General features: G+C 39.5%; 1 protein-coding gene across 1 annotated transcript in view; it reads left to right on the top strand.

The window, feature by feature from the left end:
- The window catches only part of LOC118805334 (RNA binding protein fox-1 homolog 3-like), a 132,069-nt gene that overhangs the window by 53,347 nt on the left and 56,249 nt on the right, over positions 1-22,473 (top strand). The window contains exons 2-3 of the mRNA XM_036566061.1: positions 3,522-3,776; positions 20,616-20,759. Coding sequence (XP_036421954.1) covers positions 3,522-3,776; positions 20,616-20,759 — 399 coding nt within the window. The remainder of the gene's footprint in view (positions 1-3,521; positions 3,777-20,615; positions 20,760-22,473) is intronic.

Raw genomic sequence — 22,473 nt, 5'->3', positions numbered from 1 at the left:
TCCATTCAGCTCCCTTCAACTCAACATAAACTTATCTCAATCCAAATTAGCTCAGTCCAGCTCCAGGCAGCTCAGCCCAATTCAGCTCCATTCAAATCAACTCAGCCCAATTAAGCTCAGCTCAGCTCCATTTAACTCAACTAAACTCAATTCAACCCAATTCAACTCTGTTCAACTCAACTCTTAACCCAATTCCAATCAACCCAGTTCCACTCAGCTAAACTCAATTCAACCCAATTCAGCTCAGATCAGCTCCACTCAATTCAACTCTATTAAACTCAATCCAGTTCAGCTCAGTTCAGCTCTATTCCTTTTAACTCAACTGAACCCCATTCAGCTCAGCTCAGCTCAACTCTATTCAACTCAACTAAACTGAGCCCCATTCAGCTCAACTCCATTCAACTCAACTAAACTGAACCCCATTCAACTCAACTCAGCTCAACTCAACTCCATTCTACTCGACTAAACCGAACCCCATTCAACTCAACTCCATTCAATTGAACTAAACTGAACCCTATTTAACTCAGCTCAGCTCAACTCCATTCAACTCAACTAAATTGAACCCCATTCAACTTAGCTCAGCTCAACTCCATTCAGCTCAACTAAACTCAAACTCATTCAGCTCAGATAATCTCATCTTCATTCAACTCAACTCAGCCCAGTTCAGTTAAGATCAGCGCCACTCCATTCAACTCACTCAAACTCATCTCAGTCCAGTCCAACTTGGCTCCGCTCAACTCAACCCACTTCCGTTCAACTTAAGTACATTCAACTCATCTTAACACAATTCGACTTTATTTAACTCAAACTCAATAAAAAAACATAATTCATCTCTCCCTCTTTTTTTAAATTAAAGAGTGTGATGTATTATGTAAACATTGTTAAAGTTTTAAAACATACTGTTCACTCCCAAGTGCATGCAGTCCATATATGGCAACTAAACTGCAAAAAACAGTTTTGATTTTACTGTTTTTATAATGTCTACATACATGCATGCACACTTTAGACCTACATCAGTGTAGCCCCACCCATTCACACCGAAGTAATAAGGAATTTTTAGAACTCATTTACATATACCAGTCTTAAAGGAACAGTAACAAAAACATCCCGTTTAATTCTAAGAGATAATTAGAAGTTGGAAAATGCTTATGTAAAAATAAATTATAACTATTTCGAATATGTTAAACTTGTTAAGCAAATAAATAGAAACTGTGCACTACATTTGCAAAAATGGACTGTGCAAAAGTAATGGCACATTTTGTTTTATTTTTTCCAATATGTTAAACTCAGCAAATAAACAGATATTGTGCACTAAAATTTGCAGAAAAATGTCACATCTGAATGTGTTCTCTGTAGACAATGTGCAAGCTTATTTTCACTTAAAATATCAACCAGACATGCAATTTGACCAAGAACACCCAAACCTTTGTGTATGCTTGAATTTTCACTATATACAGTATATTAGAAAGTAGTGCTGCTACTGTATTTATACTGTATTGCATTTATACTATGAGTGTGCCTCCCTCTCCTTCTCTCTTTCTGGATGGCAGGAAGTGAAGATGCTGGCCACTTTATCTGTTTATTGCTCTTGTTCTTGTTCATCCTCAGCTACAAGCTGTATTTCCTGCTGAAAGGATTACGCGTCTGCCTGCGCTGATGTGGATGTGGAAATTAGATTTGAGAGATGTGTGGAATGTGTTATTGGATTGTTGCAGTAATAGTGTCTCACCACCCTCCCTCTCTTCAGGAGTGGGGCATTAAGAGCTTATGTGTGTCGCCCCTGCCTGTAGTTATCACTCCCCCGACACACCCACGTCTGTTTTTATGCCTTGTCAGGATGTGAGGTCATACACCACAGTTCAGAAGTTTAGAATCAGTGAGCTTGTTTATACCTTGTGTTTACATGTGTTTCATGTCTGGATTGAATCTGAATACACTTTGGATGAAAAGCACATTAACAAATATGTTATTTTACTTCCAGAGAACTACTGTAAACATTGCTGTCAAAACCATTTAATACAGGCAACCAATCATCTGCATTGACAGGAAAAAATTACTTTGTTTTGCAGCTGGTGTGATTTCTGCAGTGGTCAGTGCCACTTTTCACTGTATGTATATATATATATATATATATATATATATATATATATATATATATATATATATATATATATATATATTTATCAGTTGTTTTTCTCAGATTTTCCTACATACTTTAGATATTTTAGTCCTGAAACTGTAAGAGAACACACACACACACACAGCAGGATCTCTTGTCTCTGGCTTCAGTGTAGTAGAATATCAGGACATGCACTCCTGCATGCCCCAGCACCAGCTATTGCTTGACTTCACAATCAGCAGCGAAGAAAAGCGTCCATTATTTCAATATCAGAAGACCCTGTCATGTTCTGTCCTGCACATCCTGCTTTTCTTCCACTCTCACTTCCTTCCTCATTCGATCCTTTGACCCTGGGGTCAGAAGCATGGTAATATTGAGACCAGTGCTTTAAATATCATTTACTACAGAGAGAGAGAAAGGAAGGAAAGACCATTTGATTCGACTCAGTGTATCTATTTCTTGTATATTTTTCTTCTGGGCTGTTAATGATAGCCAACAATTAAGACCTTGTTGTGGCCAATACCAATAATTTCTCATTAAACAAAGTTCACTCTATAATCCATACATAAGAATAGGAGAATACAATTTGTATAAGAAGTCCGCTCCACAGTCTAAAGGCTGTTAGCATGATCAAACTTTTCATAAGAATCAAAGGGAACAGTCAGAGAGGTGTCTCATCTCATGATCGCCTAAAAGCTAATGAGATTCCCCATGGTGGCTGGTCTTACTCCAGTGAGCACTGTTCTTCTCTACAAACTCTGTTCTTTAATGCTGATCAAGGGTTTTGCTAATTGTCTGTGAGGCTTGCTCTGATTGCTGCTTTCTTTAAAGCACAAGACAGTGCGGCTCCCTGATTGCTTTAACTGAGCCAAGTTTGAAAAAGGCACAGTACAGCAAACCACCTCATCGCTCCAGATACTGTATGTGTTGTGTTCTTTGAATGTACCAACACCAAAGATAATCCATACATTAATTTCCCAGTTGTAACAATGCAGATAGGAAGACCTGTTTTCTGATATGTTTTCATACCTACACCTGTAGGCCAAAAGCTCTGGCACTGCAAGGTTCTTGGTCACTCTGTAGGGAAGTGTGCACCAGAAACCTGTTCTATCAGGTATGAGTTCCCATAACTGTCATACCTGCTTGTATTGGTGCTTCATGTTGGATGATTCTAACACACGTTTATTTCTGATTTAGTCATTTCGTCAAAACTGAAAGAATTCTCCTTAGTGAGAGAGATCCGCAGGGAAATCTGGGTGAAATGTTCTCCAGGTGTACATAGTGATCTTGAGCTCTGAAGAGGAAACTCTTATATGTACAGGGTTGCAGGAACAGCCCCATGGAACTAGCAGACTTGCACCTGTCCCTGCCCCCTGTTGTTAACGTATTGTTCTGTTTTCAGGGTAACCAAGAGGCAACCAATCCGGTGGACGCGATGGCTCAGTCCTACACCCCGGCTCAGTTTCCCCCACCCCCACAGAACGGTATTCCGGGCGAGTTTGCTGCACCCCACGCCCTTCCCACACAGGACTTCACAGGACAGAACCGGGTACCAGAACACACCCTGACCCTCTACACACCCACACAAACACACAGCGACCCAACAACCAACGACAGCAACACGCCAACCATCACCACCAACACCAACAGTGCTCCGGTGAGTATATCAGCGATAACATGGTGACACAACATGCCAATAGCATGCAGAGGACCAGGATCCAGTTTTTCAAATTTCCTTAACTGGATTTGTAAGATATGTTCTTTTTAAAGGCTGTTTCTGGGATTTAAGCAAAAATCCAATTTGGATAAATGGTCCAAAAGATAGAAGCTTAATCTCCTTGGTCGAATAAACATAGTAAAGCAGTGGTTCCCAACCCAGTCCTCATGGCCCCACAGATTTCACATTTTTGGTCCAACCCAATTCACAACACTTAGGGATGAAGAAAAAATGTGGACTTTCTGGAGGGCCATGAAGACTGAGCTGGGAACCACTGTAGTAAACATATGCTCTGGGTATTGGTCTTGGCTCAAGTGTTCTTGGCCCAGGTGTTCTTGCGTTTACATTTATTTATTCGCTAGACACTCTTATACAGAGCAGCTATTAAATAATCATATTAAAGAGGTAAGCATATGTAGCAGTAGGAGTCTTGCCAAGGACTCTTATTAGTACAGCACGGTGTCCTTGCCTGGGTGGGGAACTAAACCCCACTCTGCTGCATGGATGCCAGTGGTATTACTCATTATTCTATACCAACCTTTGCCTCTGCCTGCCTTTATTCTTGGCCCAGATGTTCTTTGGTCTTGGTCTTGCTTTTGGTTTTGACCTAGATGTTCTTAGTCTTGGTCTGGTCTTAGGTCTTAGGTTTTGGCCCAGATGTTCTTGATCTTGGGCTGGATTTTGGTCTTGGCACAGGTGTTCTTGGTCTTGGTTTCAGACAACTACACAGTCTCAATACAACTGGTTTAAAAGAGTATCTGTTGTGGAGGAAAAAGCATCAACAGTTGCAATTGGCTAACACTACCACTGCTAGAGAACTGTCAAAAAAAGGTTTCAGTGTCTACTGCTAATGAAAACAATGCTCACAGCACTGAGCAAAACCAAGGCCTTCCAATATTACAGGGCTGTCCAAGACCCTCACCCACAAGCCGTGCCTTTTGGTAACCTTTTCACAGTAATGTATGGTGCAATCACATGCATTTTCCTGGCATTTTGTCTTATCATCTTGATTACATTTCAGCTCCGTTTCTGTTTTCAGCATTAATTGGTGTTGATGTGATGTACCATATCTCCTCGTACTTTTATGTGCTTATAGTCATAAAGCAGTTTTAGCTACCAGACAGACCAGGCAAGTTTTCCATCATATCGCCTTCACCCTGTTTTGCTTTCTCAAGTCTACCTCCCTGTGATTAGCTTTTAAAAAAGTGCAAATGTTAGTCATTCCTCCTCCTCATCTCGCATGGTTAATGCCTTTTAAAAATCTCTCAAGTTATTCATGTCATCAGTTGATTATACAGCCGTTGTCCCAGTGAAAATTGGAGATGCTGGTTGGATAGTGTGATTATGGTATGGATGAGTGGAGGCTAGTTCCTGTCATGGTGTAAAAGGAGCAGAGTTACCAGAACAGGCCAATAAGTGGCTGAGGAGTGGCATTACATGCTCCTCTGTCTGAAATAATGAGCGGAGAACCTTCATTTGACATGGATATAATGACGTGTCAGAGACAGGGGTATTATAATGCCTCGGTGTGTCATAAGCTGTCATGTCTCTTTATGACCACTCATGGTCAATTACTCATTTATTATGGGAGAGAGGACATGGAGCTTCATTGAGGTTGCATCACAACTCCCGATGTATTTTTGTCTCACGCAATATGCTGTGAGATGAGGATAAGCTGTTACAAATGTTGCAGAGGCTTGAAACTTGAGGTGTACATTGCAACTAGGATCAGTTCCAGTACTTTTCTCACTAGAACTTTGAGCAAGGTTGTAATTGTTAGATCGGTTCTATGGTTCGTGTTGTAATATATATTATGGAGTTAATTTACTCCAGTATGAATCTGCAGTGCATGTAGTTTTAACAGTCTGACAGTAATATTTGTGAAGTGATTTTAATCCGGTATGAATCTGCATTGTGTGTAGTTTTACAGTCTTTCCGAAATAATTATGGAGTGATTTAAATCCAGTATGAATCTGGAGTGTAGGTAGATTTTACAGTCTGATAGTAATAACTGTGGAGTGATTTTAATCCAGTATGAATCTGCATTGTGTGTAGATTTTACAATCTTACAGTAATAACTGTGGAGTGATTTTAATCCAGTATGAATCTGCAATATGTGTGGCTTTTACAATCTGATAGTAATAATTGTCAAGTGATTTTAATCCAGTATGAATCTACAATATGTGTGTTTTTTACAGTCTGATAGTAATAACTGTGGAGTAATTGCAATCCAGTATGAATCTGCATTGTGTGTTCAGTTTTTACAGTCTTGCTATAATAATTATGGAATGATTTTAATCCAGTGTGGATCTACAATATGTGTGTTTTTTAAGGTCTGGTAGTAATGCTTGTGAAGTAATTGCAATCCAGTATGAATCTGCATTGTGTATTTACGTTTTACAGTCTTGCTATAATAATGATGGAGTGATTTTAATCCAGTCTGAATCTACAATATGTGTGTTGTTTACAGTCTAATAGTAATTATTGTGAAGTAATTACAATCCAGTATGAATCTGCATTGTGTGTAGTCTTTACAGTCCTACAGTAACAACCGTGGACTGAATGGTCTACTGTAATTGACTGAACCTGGTGCTCCTTCAGTAATAGCAATCCTTTTCCAGCCTATCTCATGCTAATAAATAACAAATTCTGCTATAAGACATGGCATTGAAGCATGTTCTTATTGCTGTTGAGTTATGTTCTGTGGCATAATGCTGATGAAAACAAAGCTATGATATTTGAAGGATGTACACAGATACATTATCCCATACCAATCGACCAAATCCCTTAAAAATGCCTTGACACGATACCTGCTGGTAAAACTGATCCAGCTGCAATAGTACTTAAGTGGTGACCAAATATCCTTTTATTAGTTGTCATGACACCCAAATCAAGGTTCAGTTTCAGTTCACAATCTAATAGATCTGATCAAAGATAAGAAAATGTGATAATCGACGTCTTCAGTGGGTTTCTTAACCAGCTTTTTCTTCAGATGGATACGAACCTCTTTCCTCTCAAGATCAGTTTCAATTAATGTCAGGTGGAACAATGAAAGTGCATGTTGAAAGGACTCTCTTTTTCGCTCAGCCCTTTCTTCCATCCTTCCCTCCCATCACCTCTTCCTATCCATCTTTCACCCCTTTCTCACCCCTTTCTTCCATCTTTCCCTCCCATCACCTACCCTTCTTCACTAAACCTTACCTGTTTTATTTATTCGCACTGATGAGATTGTACATGGTGTAGCATGAATGATTTAGAGCGTGGGAAAAGCAGACCATGCTGAGTGCCTAATCTGTTTTGGCTGGGTGGATCAGTGGGGATGATGCAGCACCACATGCCCTGGAGCTCTGTCCAGGCCGCTGCTCTCCTAAACAAAACTGCTTTCCTACCACTTTCTTCTCCTAAAATATGCTCTGCACTTTCCAAAAAAATAAATAAATAAATAAATGCTTTCCAGCTGCTTTCCTCTCCATTCCGGTATGCCCCGAAACCTTGTAACCAAAAATGCTTTCCAAATGATTCTTCTCCTTACCAGCATGGCCTCTAACCTTCTCTCGTGCTCTTGCCCCCCATGAATCTGTGTAACATATTGAAATCTGTAAACATATAATTAGGTTTAAATTTTTAAATTTATAAAATAATATTATTAAATTTTGACTGAGTTCTCTTTGAATGCCCTTTCAACACTCTCAATTATCAGATTCATCCACTCAAGGAAGGGGTCCGAAGCACAACCAACAAAAATTACAAAATTATCTTCCACATATTATGTGCAATTACACATATCCACCAGAGAGGTCCCCATATCCCCAAAACTTACAGTGTGTATCTTGAATAAAGCAGTTTGTTTGCTTAATAAGCTTAGTAATTACTATTTTGTGTCTGAGTGAAACTTATTAGACAAGGCAACACTCCAAATGTGGATGCTTTGTAGCATAGTAAGCTAATAATCAAGTTTTTTTTTAATTATAAGGGGCCAGTTTAGCTGCTTGGCTAAGCACTGTTGCTTAGCAGTGTTGCAGTGTTTGTGTGCTTATACTGTTGCAGCCACACTCTGACAGTGTGACATCACTACCGTGGGAGATTTTATACAATAGTCATTCTCAGCATCTCAGAATAGGAATGTGTACTTTTTTCCATCTTGTGACTCCCATGTTGAGAATTGGTTTATAACATTGTGAGCTTTTACACATGCTTTCTTATGATGGTGTTTACTGCAGTGATTTTTTTCATTTTCATTGCATCTAGAAAGACAGAAATATAGTTCAAATTTGAATATATTTGAATGCCTAACAAACAGGGAGAAAGACTCGAATTTCATTGCAGATCCCAGTTCACAGCCATAGAAAACAGCAGCGGCCATTTGAATGAAGCCTGTCTGGTTTTTTGTCCATGTTTATAAATAACAGTATGTCATACAGTCAACAACCATAAGTCTACTTGAGATGACATATTAAGGGGAATTCCACCAATTTTTGTCAAACTAAATGCATTATGAAACCATTCAGAGTGGTTTGATATGAAATGTTTCAGAGAAACTTGTCAGTAATACTTACAGTGGTAGTGAAAGGAACCAGACGCCTGAAGCATTAAATGCCTCTAAAAGCTCCTAGATATTGTTTTATGTAGTTTTGAGATAAGATTTTGGTCTAAAATGTATATTTAAAAGCTGTTCATGGCAAAGAGGTACAGGCAGAGTGCAGTTTATTAATCAATGTATTTATTTATTTTTAGATTTATCACTATTTTACCACAATCAACATTACAAATAACAACAGAAGACACATGTAGGTGTTCACTGATTTTGAATAGTAAAAAATTGGCTATATTTGAGACCCCTGGTTTCTGTCAACATCACTGTAAAGAATTTTGAATCAGAAAGTTTCTCTACAATTAATTGCTTTCTCAACCACTGATTTATGCAAAATTTTTGAAAAATTGGTGGAGTTCCCCCTTTAACAAATTTTTCAGTTTCAGGCACAGGTGTGATGATTAAGACATGCAGTTTGCACAGTGCTAATTGGTGGGGAATAAGCTTCCATTACATTAGCTACATTAGCCTCGTAGCTTCAGTGCAAAGCGAGCATCAGACACCAAACATGTCTCGGTTTAGTGGCTGCATTTCGTGTAAAAGGAACACAGAAACTATTCCTTTAACCGAAGCTTTGATTGCCTCCAGCGCAAGAGAAATGATAAGACTAAGTCCAGCATGTGGCAGCATGTGTGTTTCTCATTGTGAATGATCAAATCTTCACAAAAAAATCCCTGGTGTTAAATTAACTGCTACGGCACATACACTGTACACAGTGAGCCCACCGTAGGAGAGCCAGTATAGGCTCATATGAGCTCAGCAGGAGTGTAATGAACACTGCTGATTTTGCTTTGTATAAATGTGGAAATCCTACTGAACTGAAAGAAAGCAGTTGTGAAGTGTTGCCTGCTTCCTTTCACTTCAGTGTGTGTAATTACTCATGATGCCATGATAGTCACCTACTGTTCTCTGGTTCCTGCAAATAGTAATCACTTTACAGTACTCTGCAAATGTCAGAGACCACCCTTTGTTTTATTTCCAGTCAAAATGGCTTTTAGTTACAAGTTGTTCATTTTTCAGGAGATATTTCTGAAGAGATTAGATATAAGACAATGCACTTGCACAAGGAAGGGGGATGTCGGGAGTTCCCTAAACTAAATGATTGAAAGATGTAGAAAATGGGATTCCTAACAACCGTGCAAGACCTGGTAGACCACCAAAACTGTCTTTATCAGATAAACAGTGCTCTCATCAAAGCTTTCATCATTGACATTCAGGGTGTTTCTGTGCATCCTTCCGCTTTGAGAAGACATCTGAACACTGTTGGTCTGAAAGGATGTGTAGCTATTAAGAAGCTCTTATTGAGCAGAGGAAAGAAAAACATTTGCAAATCAAAGTTCAGTCTAAGAAGTTGGTTGCATTTTCTATTTCTCACCATCCAAGTAATCCCAAACACATGCAGTGGTGTTGAGGTGAATGTATTTAGGATTATTTGGATGATGCAAAACAGAAAATGCAACCAACATCTAAGACTGAACTTTGACTGTGTGAAAAAAATCACTGCAGATTTCTTTAAAAACTGAAAGCAAGAAATGAAGCTGTTATAAAGGTAAAAGTTGGACATACGAAAGGCCGGAAAAAAGTTCCTGATGCTTAAAAATAAATTAAATGGCCACTCTGACTTGAAATAAGGTAAATGGAGGGTGGTGTCTGACTTTGCACAGGACTGTAAAACAAAGAGTAGCTGTTGAGAAACTCAGTTCCTCGATCTTTTTCTGTATTTTTCCCTCACTCTTCCACTGACTGAGATAAGCTCTGTATATCTGGCTCATGACACGCTGCGCTGTGCTGTGGTCTGCTATTTAGGCTACAGAAGCGGAGACTTGCTAAAATAGAAACCTGTATGAATAATAGATATTCTATATGTCTAACCTTAGATTCACATTTCTGCAGGGGGTCTCGTGGGCTGGAACAGATTAAAGCAGCCATATGTCTCTATTTTCTCCTCTTTTTAAAGATTAAAGAAGGAGTTCCCTCTCTCTCTCTCTATCTCTCTCTCTCTCTCTCTCTCTCTCTCTCTCTCTCTTTCTGTCTGTCTCGCTTCATCTCTCTCTCTCTCTCTCTCTCTGCAAGATAAGAATATGCATCTGCTACATATGCAGTAACAGCGGTCATTCAGAGGCTGTGGGGCTGTGGCCTTACCTCAGAGGAATTCAGGCAGAAAGGAGATGGAGAGAGTGGAGGAGAAAGACACAGACTCTTTAGCTCCTGTCGTCTTCCTCACTCCTGGCGCTTCTGTGGAAATGAGGCCAATTGATCTATCCATGCTCCATCCACAAGTGCGCTCTTTCATAGCTACTGTTGTGAGGTTGAACAAGCTTTTAGAGACGTTTAGGCATAAACATCTGACCAAGAGGCAAAGCAGAAAAGTCACTGACTAGCTGGAAATGTAATTTAGGCTGTGTCTCGATTTGCTTACTAGTTCCCTATCTAGTGAGTCGGTGCATAGGTAATACAAATTTGGGCACTGACTAGGTTCCTGGTAGCAGAAACACTGGGACACTAATGACTCAGTTATGTGCAGATGTAGAGACAGTACACAAGGACTAGGCAGCTCACCCACTGTGTTGTGCTTAGCCTTGTGCTGTTGTTTTAAGGATAGCATACCAGGTACTTCATGAACTGTGTACTGCTACCATCATGCTAATTTCTCTTAGCAAGGTTGTCCAGTGTTACTTTAGCGCCAAGCTAAATATCGTTCACCTAAGCAAGACATAGCACCTATAGCTAAAACATAGTCAACTGACATTCAGCTAACATCTGAATCCCTGCTGAAAAACACCATAGATCAGCATGAATTCCACACTGGTCTAAGCTGGTTTTGTTGGTCCTGTGCTGGTCTGAAACAGGTTTACCAGCATCTAAAACACTGGTGGAAAGCTGTGTAATGGTGGTCTGCGCTGGTTTTTCTAACAGGGATGTAATTTTTTGCTCACAGAATGAAAAAAGTGCAATACTTGTGAAATATAGTGGTTATAGATTATTTTGTAGGTATGTAGTTAGTGGCAAATGTTAGCCCTGAAGCATATAAGTTAAATCAGAGACTGATTTAAAACAGTGACTCTTTAGCTAAGGTTGCTGTGAACATTTCAGTTAGTCAGAAAGTTAGTCTTGTTAGAGCAAAACCCTTATTATTGGTAGTTTTTATTCATAAATGTGAAAATAAACATTTAATTTTTTTTTGAGGTGGATTGGCAAGTGAGATAATGTACAGCATTTGTCTTCAATTTCAAAACTTTCAGAAAGTCAAGCTGGAGACATAATGCTGTTTCCGGTCAGGGAGCATAGTGAACTGTCATTGTTTACTACGTGGGAAGTGGGGGTTTTGTGGGGGCTGCAGCACCCCATGATTTCAGGACTGCAATTGCTAAAAACAACAACAACAATAATAATAATAATAATAATAAGATCTAATAGATCTAATAATCTAAACTTTTTAATTTGAGCATAGCAAAGACTCATGTGTGCTGGCTTTAAGAGAGGAATTTGCATGTGTCTATTTTTATTTATATATATTTTTATTTTTTTTTTTTTAAATCTGCAGTAGCCCTGCATTGTTTAAGTTAACACAAGTTAACACTGTATTTTCATTACAGTGAGTCAAACAGCATCTCTCAACAACAGCTGGCTGCTTTTAGGGTGTGTCACAAACACACGCAGGCTGAGGTTCAAAGACAGAATGGGCAGAATCTAAGTGTCTGACTGTGGACATAACACAATTGGCACCACATATCAACAGTCTGATTGGTCATCACTAATTTACATAAAGTTCATCTAGAATGTGAGAGCAGAGTGAAGATGTGTGGTCTGATGTGATGTGCTATATTTATGTATTGCTGTCTCTCGCCTTATTATAGTGCAGTATAACACATTGTGTTTGATGTAGAGTACCAAAAATTTCAAATGGAAAAAAGGCAAATAATTTAGCATCACGTCATGTATAGGCTGCTTAAAATTTCAGCACCCCCAACTTGAAACACCTTCTCGTGCCCCTGTTGTTTACTAGTTTTTGTGGTGCATTGTGGGAACAAAACTTTCAGGAAACGATTTTGACAGTGAGACATCCTGGAAAAGGGCTGATTTTGTAGACAGTCCCCTAATTACTGAACCGGGGAGCCCTTTGAGACACAACTTTAATAACATCACCTTTAGCTACTGTAGCATAACTGTTACGCTGAAGGATTTGTCAACAATATTTTCTTTGTTATAATTGACAAAAAAACTGAAAAAGTGACAGTCAAGGCATGATTTGACATAACACACTTCTGAGTAACACAGAGTTTTACCAGCATATTGTAAAACTAGTACAAATGTACAAATGGAGATGATAAAACACAACCTTGTGTCTCTAAATCATCCCATGGAAACAAGGAAAGAGTGAAGAGCTTGACACATTAGACCCTCTCTCTCTCTCTCTCTCTCTCACAACCCTCCACCCCCACCCTGCTCTCTGGTGTGGTACTGTAGGATCCTGCAGGCTCTCAGCATTTTGTATTTGATTCTATTTCATCTGCAGACCTGCTGTGAAGACACTCAGCATGAGCGGATAAGATACACACACACACACGCGCGCGCGTTCAGACACATTCCTTGTGTGAAGATAAAGGAGTGTGTGCGCATGCATGTTTTGTGTGTGGGCATGGGAGATCTGAGGCCCTTTTGATTATTGAGTCATGTATAACAGAGGGCAAGATGAGGAAAAAAGAAAGAAAGAAAGAAAAAGAAAAGGGCTTGGATGAGGTTTCTTTACTATGATAAGAGAGGAAGAGAGAGACTGAAAGAGAGAAGGAGAAAGAGAAGTATAGAGAAAGAGAGGGAGAGGGAGAAAGATCTATCTATCTATCTGTCTGTCTGTCTGTCTGTCTGTCTGTCTATCTATCTATCTATCTATCTATCTATGGATGTTTCCTGCCTTCCACCTGATGACCGCTGGTATAGGCTCCATACCCCACCCCTCCCGAGGACCCAGAAGGATAAGCGGCTTAGATGATTTGTGTGTTTATGTTTGGTTAACGTGAGACAGAACGTATCATAACACAGATCTTATAATAAGTATGAATTACATTTTTGCCAATGAGCTGAGCGCCGACCAATCAGATTGTTGATGTGAGGCGTGGAATGTGTAATGCCCACAGAGTATGCTACACCCCCACATCTACCGGGAGATTATTACAATAAACAAAATACAAACATCGACTTACAAAAAGCACACGTGGGTCTTTGCTGTGCTAACACTACTTTTGTCATTTTTTCAATAGGATTTTGTTATTTTTCTAGTATTGTTTTTAGCAGTTGCAGGTAAATAATAGTGAAGTCTGGGGTTGCTGCAGCCCCCTCAGCCCCCCTACTTCTTCTGCCCCTGCAATTGTACCATACACATCTTCCAAATGCCATCAAAGCCAATACCTTCTTTCACTTACAGTGACGGAGAGGAATAACTGCAGATCCACTGAGCGACAGGCTGGTGCGCACACACACACACACACACACCTGTGCTGCTTAATCGTGTGTAATTTTTCTGCCTGGCAGTCTTTCAGTCCAATCTCTTTAAATGTTAGCTTGTTAGACCAATGGGAGGGAAAGATGCTGAAAGCAGCAGTTTTTGCTGTGTGTGCATCTGTGCGCTGGGGCTACAGGGCTAATGTAGCTAACAAGTAATGCAAGCTTATTTGCCACAATTAATATTATAGCATCAGACGACTAAGATGTAGGAAACATTATGCTTTAGAGGCAAATGCTCTATTATTGAACAGGCAGCAAAGGAGAACAGCACTATTTAAGCAGTTGGGATAGCAGGCAGGTCACCTCTAGCTGTACATCTTTACTCCATGGTAGACACCAACCCACACAAACTACCCCACAACCACACATCAAATAACATCAACAACTTCAACTATGAGCATTAAAGTCTCTCCTACCGAGAGCCTTTTGGTGTGGCCGCTTTGCATGGCCACGCTTCCCACACTTCTACGACAGCATGGCCGGTGGCAGGATGCTAAGTCATGATGCAGTTTCCTCAAACTATAATCTCAAAGAGTCTTGCTTATGCGGTTTCTGACACTGTATATCACAGGCTACTGTTATCACACACTTTCCGCAAACTGTACTGAGTAACCAAGAGTATGGACAAATTCAGGCTTCAAGATGATTGCTATACTGTTGTTAGCTATGTGATGTACTTTTTTATGTGATGTACCATTTTTACAGATAACAGTAACGGTACATGTCCGCTTGCAACCTTGCCATACCACAGTCTATTCACAGTTCAGTACCAAAACCTTTGCCTGTTTCGCATATATTTACTTTATGCAGTCGAGTCTGGCTGCTGCTTTGCGTTTAGCCAGTCGTATAAGGGTAGACTGATCACAAATGTCACACATAAATATTTCTCCAAAAGGTAGGGGCAGCACCAATGACAATCTTCCTCTTCTTTTTTAATCGTACTCGGTTGCCCACTTTTGATAACTACGGATGCCCACAAGGGACATCCACTACAGAATCTATGTCAGTTTTACATGATAATGAAAATATCTGATTTTACTCATAACTGTTTGCCAGTGAAGATCTGGAGGGAAAACATTCCACTGGATGTAATTTATATTACTCAAGGGAAAAGGCAGAATTTAAATCATACAAAGCTCGTGGGCTACTTGCTAAGGTGTAGCTTGCTAGTGAGATTGGGGTGATTTTACTGTTGTTGTGTCATTTGTGTGGCACTGTTATTATGCTTACTAATATGAATGTAAAGTAAAGATAAATAACAGTGTAAATAACAGCGGCATACAGTCAGCGGGGTCCCGACCTTATTGAGCCAGCGGACTGACGTATGCTTGCTATCTGGGACATTGTAAAGTTTTTATAAAAGCATAACAAGCATAATTATATTCTCATAAGCTTAAGTGTAAGTGGGGCCCATGTTGCTACAGGTCTCCAAATATCTTTATTAGGCCTCTATGTAACTTGTTTATTTGGCCTGGCATGTCAGACAGCTAAATATATTAACATTAGATGCTAGTGGGTGAATGACATCATCTACTTTTTCGACATGACATGAGTTAAGAAGCAAGTGACACGTCATATTTTTCATAATTAAAAGTATTTTTTGTACAGGGGGGCCCATTCATGTTTTTAGCACTTGAGCCCATAAAATCCTAATTACGCCACTAGTGAATGACTGTAACACTCGCACAGCCACTTCGCTCATGTCATGCAGTGGTAGTATGTGTGAACCAAGCCTAAAGCCTGTAACTTACACAGTGATAAGTGGTGGAGCATGTGTCTTTCACTTGTTAGCTACATTAGCCTCATAACTCCAGTGTAAGTCTAATGATGCAAACTTCACACTGATTTGCTGATCAACTACATTTAGAGTAAGGTTGTAAACTGTGTGAATGTGAAACTGTTCCTTTAAGAGTGTGTGTGTGAGTGAGCAGTTAGGGGCTATAAAAGAGGATGAATGGGCTGGATTAGACGGTACAGAGCGATGATGATGAGCATAATGAAGGCAATGGTCATTATCGTACTGATGGGGCTGATAATGCTGCTGCTTTAGGCAGTGATGGATAAATGCAGGATGTGTGTTTTAAAGACGCTTTCTAGTCTGCATCGTGAATACTGTTCTTATTCTCTAGAGACTTTATAAAAGGAAGAGAGAGTTCACTGGTTGGAATATGAATGGGATCTCCTGTAACGCTCAACCTGGCAGCTGTTTCACAGGAAGTCCTGCACTCTTAAAAAAAGATGGTTCTTCAAGGGTTCTATAGTAAAGACAATGGTTCTATGTAGAGGTATGAACACTCAAAGAACAGTTTGCATGATTAAAGGGTTCTTTGCATCATGAGACTTATTGACAATGTGCTGTAGATGGTGCTGTATAGAACCTTTATGACAACGGCCCCACATGGCCACATGGTGAGCAGTTAGATCTCATTGTTTCGAAGTAAAGGTCTCCCAAAGTCTGAAAATCAGGATGCAACATTAAGAATTGTCACTACTGAAATAAATCTTTTATGCAATTATGTAAACTTTTTTTGTGTTTTAATAAAAAATATTATGATTTTATGAGTGTACAACTGTCATGTACTGGTTATAAACAGAAGTGAAACATTTGGTAATTAATAATTGTTAATAAAATGAGTGTAATTGTCATATAGATAGTATTTGATTGACGTCACACCTGTCTTCACCTCCATATTGTTGACAAACCACTGGCCAATGTGGTGGTGACAGCAGTGCTAAAAGAGCTACTGTTTTCACACTGTTAATAAATAAAACATTCTGACAGATAACATATAGCCATGGTGTGCTGTGTGGTCCATGACTGTAGTAACAGCAGTGAAAACAAAATGGTGTACACTTTCATAGCATTCACTGTGCAACCTCATGAGGGGAAAGAAGCTGAAGAGCTGAGCCAGTGAAGGAGAAATCTTTGGAAAAGCATTCAGTCATTTCCATATAGCAAAGTCTGCTCTCATCAGTTTGTTAGGTGAAGGATGAATTCTGTAGTTTTACCATTGATCATTTCCGAATGTTGACATTCACGCTTGACTTTTCTATCTTTATCTATCTATCTTTATCTATCTTTATCTAGACAATGTATACAGTTCAGAGAACGGCAAACTGTTACAAGGTCTATGTCAACACTGATTAACCCCACCAAACATAGAAGGGTAATGTCAGATATTGCTCATTTTTGTGATCCCGATGTCATTTGATGGTACAAATGGTATAAATTATCACTGCTCTTCTGCAAAATAACATTAATTAGCTACATGATTTTAGCCCTTTGTATGCTTTTAGCTCTTGCAGTGTGTAAGCAGATGCAATATTTACAAGGTAAATCAGTTTAGTATGGATCAAACTGACTTTTTCTTAATATCTTGATTTGGAAGCCTCAGCTGGCACAGACTCCTCGTACACATTATGCTGATGGAATGTCAGTAATTTGGTTGCGGGATGCTTCTTTCAGGTTTTGCAAATACTTCTTAAAGGATCATTCAAAGCAAAAGACTTTTCTAAATTCTAAAGACCAGTTAAAAATCTGAAGTATGTTTTGTTTATTATTCTCAAATATTTCATTGCTCTCTCTCTCTCTCTCTCTCTCTCTCTCTCTCTCTCTCTCTCTCTCTCTCTGTCTCTGTCTGCCTCTTTCTCTGTCTCTCAGAAGATAAATAGATGTTGTTGTTGATATTGTTAGAGTGCTCGGTTGATTTAGAGGTTTGATTTGCTGGATTGAGGAGGAAGACACGTTAGCAGATGACTGATAACCAGGGACTCGTCTGCTGCTAATGTGTCTGTCTGAGGATAAATATCTGCATGTGAGTGTGTGTTTGGGTGCGATTCTCCAGGTCTGTTTTTTGGTGGTCACGGTAGACTGAGAGAGAAATAGAGAGATGGTGTTTATCACAGGCTTCATCTGCAGCAGATCATCATCATTACATCATTACATCATTACCCTGCCTTAATGATAAAAGCTCAGCAGCACATGTGCCTGGGGCTTCAATTTTCCCCTGATAGTGTGGGTGTGTGAGCGAGCGTGTGTGTGTGTGTGTGTGTTTTGCAGGTGCCTACTTTAGCCCCCAATAAGCCTTGATATTGTGTGTGTGGGTTTATGTGTGTATGTGTGTACAAATGTGTTTAGATCTATGTGTGTATGTGATTCAGTTAATGTTTCTCTGTGGCGATACTGTGAATCAGTGGTGAACTGTGACTATTAGAGCTAGGCCTTCAAATTAGGCCATAAATGTCAAAACTCAAATAAACATAGTAAATTATACATAAGGAAAAAACGCATCTAAGATGATGCTGAACTTCTGCTAGCATGTCTATGGGCCATTTTTGGCAGTTCTAGATTAAACACAGACATTTGAAGCTTCTGAAAGACATTCCATGTTTTATTTGAAGTTTGCTACAGACATATTAGTACATATTTTACCTTGTAGAACTTTCACAGTGACTCCGTAGAGAGCTCTGCTGTAAAGCTGCCGCCACTACCTAGATACCACAGAAAAATAATAATTCCTGATTTGCCACTTAGTTTATTTCACATTTTAGTTTTTACAGTCACCATTTTAATTTTAACATCATAAAGTTTTATCAGTAGGAGGTACAGTGCACTCACTGCTCAACCTCAAAATCTCAGTCACCTACGAGCACAACCATTGGCTCATGACTTGCATGAATGAGGGCATGCTTCATGTAAATGATATGTAAATGAGGTACTGGAAAGCTGATTGATCATTTGCACTGAAATCTCTGCTTGGTTCCACAGCTTATGAATATTTAATGAATAAGGCATAACATCATAAACATTTCTGGAAAAGTTGGAACATTTTGTAAAATGCAATAAAAACAGGAATCTGTGATTTGTTAGTTCTCTTGAACCTTTATTTAACTGACAAAAGTACACAGAAATGACTGTTTTGGCTGATCAACTTGGTAGTATTTTGTAAATGTACCAAAATTTTGAATTTGACGCCTGCAAAACACTCCAAAAAAAGTTGGGACGTGGACAAAATAAAACTGAGAAGTTAATTGAATGTTTAAGTGAAATCATTTTGAAACATTCCACAATAAGCAGGTGAATTGGTAACAGGTAAAGGTATCAGGCTTGGGTATAAAAGGAACACCAGCAAAGGCTCAGTCTTTGGAAGCTAAGATAAACAAAGAACATTTCTCTATGCATGATTGCAAAGAGTTTAGATATTTCACCATCTTCCATACATAATATTGTGAAACGATTCAGGGAATCCAGAGAAATCTCAGTCCATGTAGGGCAAGGCTGGAAACATGTGCATGATCTCAGGCCCTCAGACAGCATTAAATGAGAAACTATCATGCTACTGTGTTAAATATAGTCATATGAGCTTGGGAGTACTTTGGAAAACTGATGTTACTCAACACAGTCTGCTGCATCAAGAAATGCAATTTGAAACAGTATTACGCAAGGAGAAAACCATACAAATGTTCTATGCAGAAGCGCCGCCAAGTTCTCTGGGCCCGAACTCATCTCAGATGGTCTGAAAATGTGTGCTGTGGTCAGATAAGTACGTTTCAGTTTGTTTTGGGAAAAACAGATGCTGAGTTCTTGGTACCAAAGACAAAAGGGACTGATCAGTGAAAGGTGCAAAAGTCAACATATGTCATGTTGGTATGGGGGTTCATCAGTGCCCACAGCATGGGTGACATGCATATGTGTGAAGGTACCACTGACGCAGAGGCATATAATGGGATTTTAGAGAGACATACGCTGCCTGAGAAGTTCACAGTTATTTCAGCAAGGCAATGCCACGCCTTATTCTGACTGTATATGCTTGACTGACTTGCCTGCAGTCCAGATCTATCTCTTATTGAAAATTTATAGTGCATCATGAAAAAGAGAATCAGACAATGACAACCACAGAATGTTGAGCACCTGAAGTCTCATATTAAGCAGGAATGGGCAAAAATTCCACTTGAAAACTGCAACAATTAGTGTCCTCAGTTCCCAAACAGTTAAAAAGCCTCTTTCCCAACTTTTTCTGAATGTGATGCAGACACCAAATTCTAAATTTGCTTAAATTTACAATATAAATTTAAGCTGGTCAGTGAAAACATTGGAAATCTTTTCTTTGTACTTGAATCAGTTAAAAAAAAGGGTTCAAGAGAATTAACAAATTGTAGATTCTTGTTTTTATTGCATTTTACAAAATGTTCCAACTTTTCTGGAATTGAGCTTTGTATGTTATTTATTTACTCAATTACAACAGCTAAGATAATGCATGGAAGATAAAATAATGGCATGGAAATTTCCTCAATGTTATGTGAGCACTAAGCTAACAGCGGTGAATATTTATATTTTATAGCAGCTTTCTAGATAAAACACAGACATCTGAAGCTCTAACAGACTTTAAAGTACTATATTATTTTGTTTGCATGTTGTATGTATGGATGTCAACTCCATGTATATGTTTAAAAAAAGGTATAAAAAACACTGTTGAAAATATTAACTTACATAATGTAAGGTCGCCACGAGTAAAGGTGCTGTTTTCTTGCATTCTCATGACTCCACCTTTAGTAAATTAAAGAGACTGAGAAAGTTCTCTCTAGATCATCACAAATTTTCAGCAGACACGATCACCATGGCAACACTTACACAAGTGTGATCTAATGATTGCGTGTATCTTTTGTCTTTTGTTCCACTGGGGCAGACAGATGACGTGACGCAAACAGAAAGTTCCCAGCAGTTGACGCTGCAGTCCTCGGACTCTCCAGAGAAACAGCAACCTAAACGCCTCCACGTCTCCAACATCCCCTTCCGCTTCCGTGACCCAGACCTCAGACAGATGTTCGGGGTAAGTGTGCTGAAAAAATCCCACCCAAAGAGATTTCAGGGCTTTTAATTTTCATATACATTCATAAACTGTATATTTAGTATGCTGTGAAAGCTTTAAGCACTGTTTATCTCATGGGGACGGTTTTGGTGGTCTTGTAGGTCCACAACAGTTGTTAGGAGTCTCATTTTTTTCACTCTGACTTTCCCCTTCCTTACCTAATTGTACTATTTTATTTCTAATCTTCTTAGACATGTCTCCTGAAAAAGGAAAAGCTTGTTTATAATGGCCGTTTTTACTTAAAATGTAATAAACAAAGGGTCTCTAACTTTTGCACTGTAGTGTGAATCAACATTACAACAAAAACAGAAAGTGTGACAATGCTCTGCCTTGAGCTACATCAATAAAGTCAGTCCTTAGAGTGTCAGTGAAGAAAAGAGATGAATAAAAGCTAGCTAGCAAGATAAAACAACAGAAACTACAAACTGCAACATCTTCTGGAGACACCTCTGTCAGACTGCTGTAGATATTGATCACATATTTTCATTGTGGACAAGACGCCATCTTTGATCTGTTCAGGCCAAATTAATTCTGTGTCTCAAAGAAAGCTATGTTAGCTTTTATTTCATGCTGCATTTTTAATAGAAAACATTTTAAAGCATGCCAGCTCTCCACTCCTCGTCTCCAGCTCACAGATTTTCTGTGGTGGTGTGAAAAGCAGCTCAATAACAGTAAAAGCCAATCAGCTGCAGGTTAGCCAAATAAAGCTCATTTAAACAGCTCTCATTAGTTTGGGCCAGTCATCGCTACAGGCACGCACTCACACACACACACCCGGGACACACACGCACACACACACTTTGTGTTTATGAAGACCCTGTCATGGGCACGATATTAATTACAGCGTAGCTGTCCATGCATGACACAAAACATGTCTTATCTCTCTCTCTCTCTCTCTCACTCTCTCACTCTCACTCTATCCATCTCTCTCTCTCCCTGATTGTCTGCTTTATTGTTCTGTGTGTTGGAGCAGGGCCTGAGCAAGCCAGCTCTGCTCAGTAATTAGCTCCCAGGATGTGTGTGTGGAAATTGTGTGTGGCCTATGGATTTATGATGATAGGGGGGCTTGTTAAGTGAGCATGTAGACACATGGCACAAACACACACACACAAACACACACACACAAAAACACACACACACAAGCTGCCATGGCAGGGGTTTTGAATTGATCGTCGCTAGCAGTGTTGGCACCAGAATCGCCCAGAAAATATATCTCTGTCCAACCCTTCCCCTCGTCTATTTGCAGTGGGTTTACACCGAGCCGTGGAGCCAAATGTGTTTTTTGCTGCAGTAATTGCTCAAAAACGCTACAGGGCACTGTACGCTGTTAGTGTGTTCCGTTAGCACAAAGCAAACCACAGCAATATGGCTGTTTCACCGGCCCTGAGGTCTAACCTCCATCCCACTGCCCAGCCGTGCCAAAGTCTTCGCTTTAAACTCCATCTGTTAGCCCGATCGAAGGTTAGCTTTATGCTAATTACTCACTCTCTAAGCAACAGACCTTAGCCAGCACTGATTAGCCACATGACTAACAATGAGCTAGAGGCATGGCACCTACCATGGACACGTTTTATTTCAAAATGTTCAATTAGACAAAGACTAATGAGAGGGTCAGGTACTTGTGAACCCACATAACTGAGTTATGTGTTGATGCTACTCAGGAACCCTTCAGAGA

The sequence above is a fragment of the Colossoma macropomum genome, unplaced genomic scaffold (assembly GCF_904425465.1).
Source record: "Colossoma macropomum unplaced genomic scaffold, Colossoma_macropomum, whole genome shotgun sequence".
Classification (NCBI taxonomy): Eukaryota; Metazoa; Chordata; class Actinopteri; order Characiformes; family Serrasalmidae; genus Colossoma; species Colossoma macropomum.
Note: the sequence above shows the minus strand (reverse complement) of the source record. Positions and strands in the feature narration are given on the sequence as shown.